We start from the raw sequence: 3,485 nt of genomic DNA on the forward strand, positions 1-3,485 counted from the left end.
GCGAAGCTACAGCTCGTTAGCTCCGCATTCTGCCCGCTTCAGATCAGAAAGAGATGAAATAGTGCGGTAAGATCACATTTATTTGAATTAATTATAACATTTAGCTACTTGAATTAATTATGAGAGAGAGAGAGAGAGAGAGGTGACAGTTGCCTGTGTGAATTAGCCTACCTGCGTCTGTGCGTCTCTCCAGTAGGCTATTTAATCTATTTTATTAATAAAAGTCACGGGGCAGCATTCTCAAGAAGTTTGTGTCCTCCTGAATGTTTGTACACGTGCGCAGCGCGATCTCACAAACCAAAATAATAGACATGATTTTCTCAGGCCACATGTAGTCATATGAATTATTATAAAGATTATTCAAATGAATACGTATGGATGACAGTTGATTACAATAATATTTCAGTTTATTTCCATCATTAGTAACAGTTTCCCCTGTGGGACAAATAAAGTTAATATTAGTCGTATATTAATAATAGGCTACTTCATTAACTTTGTTATTTACTATCCCTGTTGTAGTATTATTCATAAGTAAAAACCAACATATTTTTTTTTTCACCATGTTTCCAAATTCTCTACCCCAGGTCCAAAAGAAATGTAAAGAATGTACAAACTGAAAACATTAAATACTTTTGTGATCTATTTCCATTTTATATTTTCAAAAGAGAAATACTGTCATGGATGTTTACAGAGCAGAGGTCAGCTTTTTTAATTCCAATGGGAGAGATGGACTTTTGTTTATTATTATTTTGTGCTGTATTGTTGGTTACGGTGTTATTTCTGTTTCAAAAGCCAGCAATAAATAACACTTTAATATCTAAAGAGTGTTCGTGTGATTTTATACATTAGTAATGTTGGGAAATGAATAAATGCATAATAAATGTAAAACCGTGATTATTCCTCAGACAATAATCGTACCAACAAAATCTATAATCGTTGCATCCCTACTTGTTGCCATTCATTTATTTTATTTAAATTAAATTTTTATTGTTATTTATTATTTTCTGTATTTATTTGTAATAACATTATTTCTGTTCTTTCAGTTATTTATTTAAAAAATTTTCCCCCACGTATTTATTTCCATATTTAATTATTACCGCATTTATTTTAACAATTGTTTATTTTTGTATTTATTCTAATATTCTTACTCGTATTTTTCTCTCCCATGTATTTGTATTATCTTGAACTATTTTAGATTATTGTTTTTAATTATATTTATTTCCACATGTGTTTATCTCCATAAATATTGCCACATGTATTTATTTCAACAATTGTTTATTTATTTATCTTTTCTTTATTATTATAATACCATTGGTCAGTGCTGCTTATTTATATTTGTCTCTCCCCTTTATTTTCTGTATTCGTTTTTTGCTATTTTGTATGCTTTTCACCTTGTTTTTGATTCTTTCATTTTTTTTTTAATAAAAATGTTAAATTGTTAGATTTTTTTTAATCACATTTCCTGTCGCTTCAGTTTTAATTTATTCTGTTTTTGTGTTTTATTGTTGTCACTCATAAGTGATATTTGTTTCAGAAGAAGCCGTATATTATGTAACATCTGTTTTAATGTGTCTTTCAGGTCAGCACCAAAGAAGTTATAAAATTTCAAATGGTGAGTTGTAATATTTTGTTCACACAGCTTTGTTTATTTCATTTTATATATTAAAGCAGATCACTGAATATTGAATTGTTTACAATATTCTGTATTTATTGTCCCTTATATTTTTATCATGTCATAATATGTGACCTTGGAGTCTTAAGTCGCTGGGGTATATTTGTAGCAATAGCCAACAATACATTGTATGGGTCAAAATTATCCATTTTTCTTTTATGCCAAAAACCATTAAGACATTAAGTAAAGATCATGTTCCATGAAGATATTTTGTAAATGTCCTACCGTAAATATATCAAAACTTAATTTTTGATTAGTAATATGCATCGCTAAGAACTTCATTTGTTGTAGCAATAGCCAACAATACATTGTATGGGTCAAAATTATCCATTTTTCTTTTATGCCAAAAATCATTAGGATATTAAGTAAAGATCATGTTCCATGAAGATATTTTGTAAATGTCCTACCGTAAATATATCAAAACTTAATTTTTGATTAGTAATATGCATTGCTAAGAACTTCATTTGAACAACTTTAAAGATGATTTTCTCAATATTTAGATTTTTTTGCACCCTCAGATTCCAGATTTTCAAATAGTTGCATCCTAACAAACCATACATCAATGGAAATATTATTTAAGCTTATATAAAAATCTCAATTTTGACTGGTTTTGTGCTCCAGGGTCACAGATAACATGTTTCTGTAGTGGTCAAAAGTGTGTCATATGACAACAGATGTGTTTGTTTCTCAGGCGTATTCAAATTTGTTGCGAGCGCACATGGACGGCTTGAAAAAGAAAGACAAAAAGAGTAAAAGCAAGAAAACTAAAGCCACATAGTGATGGACAGTAAAGGAGAGGTGTGTAGTGCCACGCCACCTTCCCATCAGCCCCTGCGGCTTCTGCTGATCCACAACCAACAAAACCAAGCGGCCTGAGGACGCAGAGCTACGTTTACTACTAAATACTAGGTTTTTGAGTTCTTTAGCTGGAGATGAGATGCGTTGTGTTTGGTCTGGAATGCATCAGTTTATATTTCAAGCCATATTTTGATTCAAAACAGTGTTTTATATGCTGAGTGAACATTACACGGTCAGTAACTTTCTCCACCTGTTGTAATAATATTAATATTTCAGTTCTCCACTGTTTGTTTTTATTTTGAATGTTTTTCTCATTTTCTTGAATGAGATGATATTTTTAAGTTTGAAAGACGCCCTTGAAAGTTTTTGAGGTCTAACAGTGGAGTTTTTATTTGACCTCAACAGAACCAGCCTTGTAGATTTGCAAACATTTATTCACTGGTTTGATCATGAGAAAATCCCAAAGACGCTTGGACTGAGAATCACGATCTTGTGCAGGTAACATCTTCAGAAGAGACGTGAAGCTTGTGTACTGTAAAAAATGAAGCGTTGAAATAAATACAGTATGTACACATCAGGTCTGTGAAATTAAATGGCCGTGTTTCTCTTGTCCGGTCGCTCTTTGCTGGAGGTCAGCGTGTGGCTGCGTTTGCTCCGCTCTTCTTCCAGATACCCGTCCTTCATGATCGCCGTCACGTACTGGAACAGCGTCTGAGAGGAAAAAACCACTTACTGGAGTGCTATAAACCACATGTGCAGCGCATCCAGAGAATGTGTAAATGTTTATTATAAAACGGAGAGTTCCGGTGCTTGATTCTGATTGGCTGAGCCGCGTTCAAAGCTGTTGTAAATGACTCCACAAAGTAACATACACCTTTGTTTACGTTTGTCTGTTGCTCGGCAACCACTTTGTTACAACCACAACTGTTTCTGAGGAGCTACATTGTTTGGTGGAAGAATACTGTTTTTATTAATATCATTACACTTTATTTGCTCTGTTTTATTTTGTGAAACC

General features: G+C 32.6%; 2 protein-coding genes across 2 annotated transcripts in view; one reads left to right on the forward strand and one right to left on the reverse strand.

Moving 5' to 3' along the window:
• LOC107726568 (signal recognition particle 14 kDa protein-like) overlaps positions 1-3,014 on the forward strand; it is a 9,453-nt gene extending 6,439 nt beyond the window's left edge. The window contains exons 4-5 of the mRNA XM_016536198.1: positions 1,580-1,612; positions 2,364-3,014. Of these exons, the coding sequence (XP_016391684.1) occupies positions 1,580-1,612; positions 2,364-2,450 (120 nt within the window). The 3' untranslated portion in view covers positions 2,451-3,014. The remainder of the gene's footprint in view (positions 1-1,579; positions 1,613-2,363) is intronic.
• Positions 3,015-3,050: 36 nt separating this feature from the next.
• LOC107726569 (neuroglobin-1-like) overlaps positions 3,051-3,485 on the reverse strand; it is a 14,404-nt gene continuing 13,969 nt past the window's right edge. The window contains exon 4 of the mRNA XM_016536199.1: positions 3,051-3,181. Coding sequence (XP_016391685.1) covers positions 3,059-3,181 — 123 coding nt within the window. The 3' untranslated portion in view covers positions 3,051-3,058. The remainder of the gene's footprint in view (positions 3,182-3,485) is intronic.

The sequence above is a fragment of the Sinocyclocheilus rhinocerous genome, unplaced genomic scaffold, assembly GCF_001515625.1.
Source record: "Sinocyclocheilus rhinocerous isolate Xijiao unplaced genomic scaffold, SAMN03320098_v1.1 scaffold1930, whole genome shotgun sequence".
NCBI lineage: Eukaryota > Metazoa > Chordata > Actinopteri > Cypriniformes > Cyprinidae > Sinocyclocheilus > Sinocyclocheilus rhinocerous.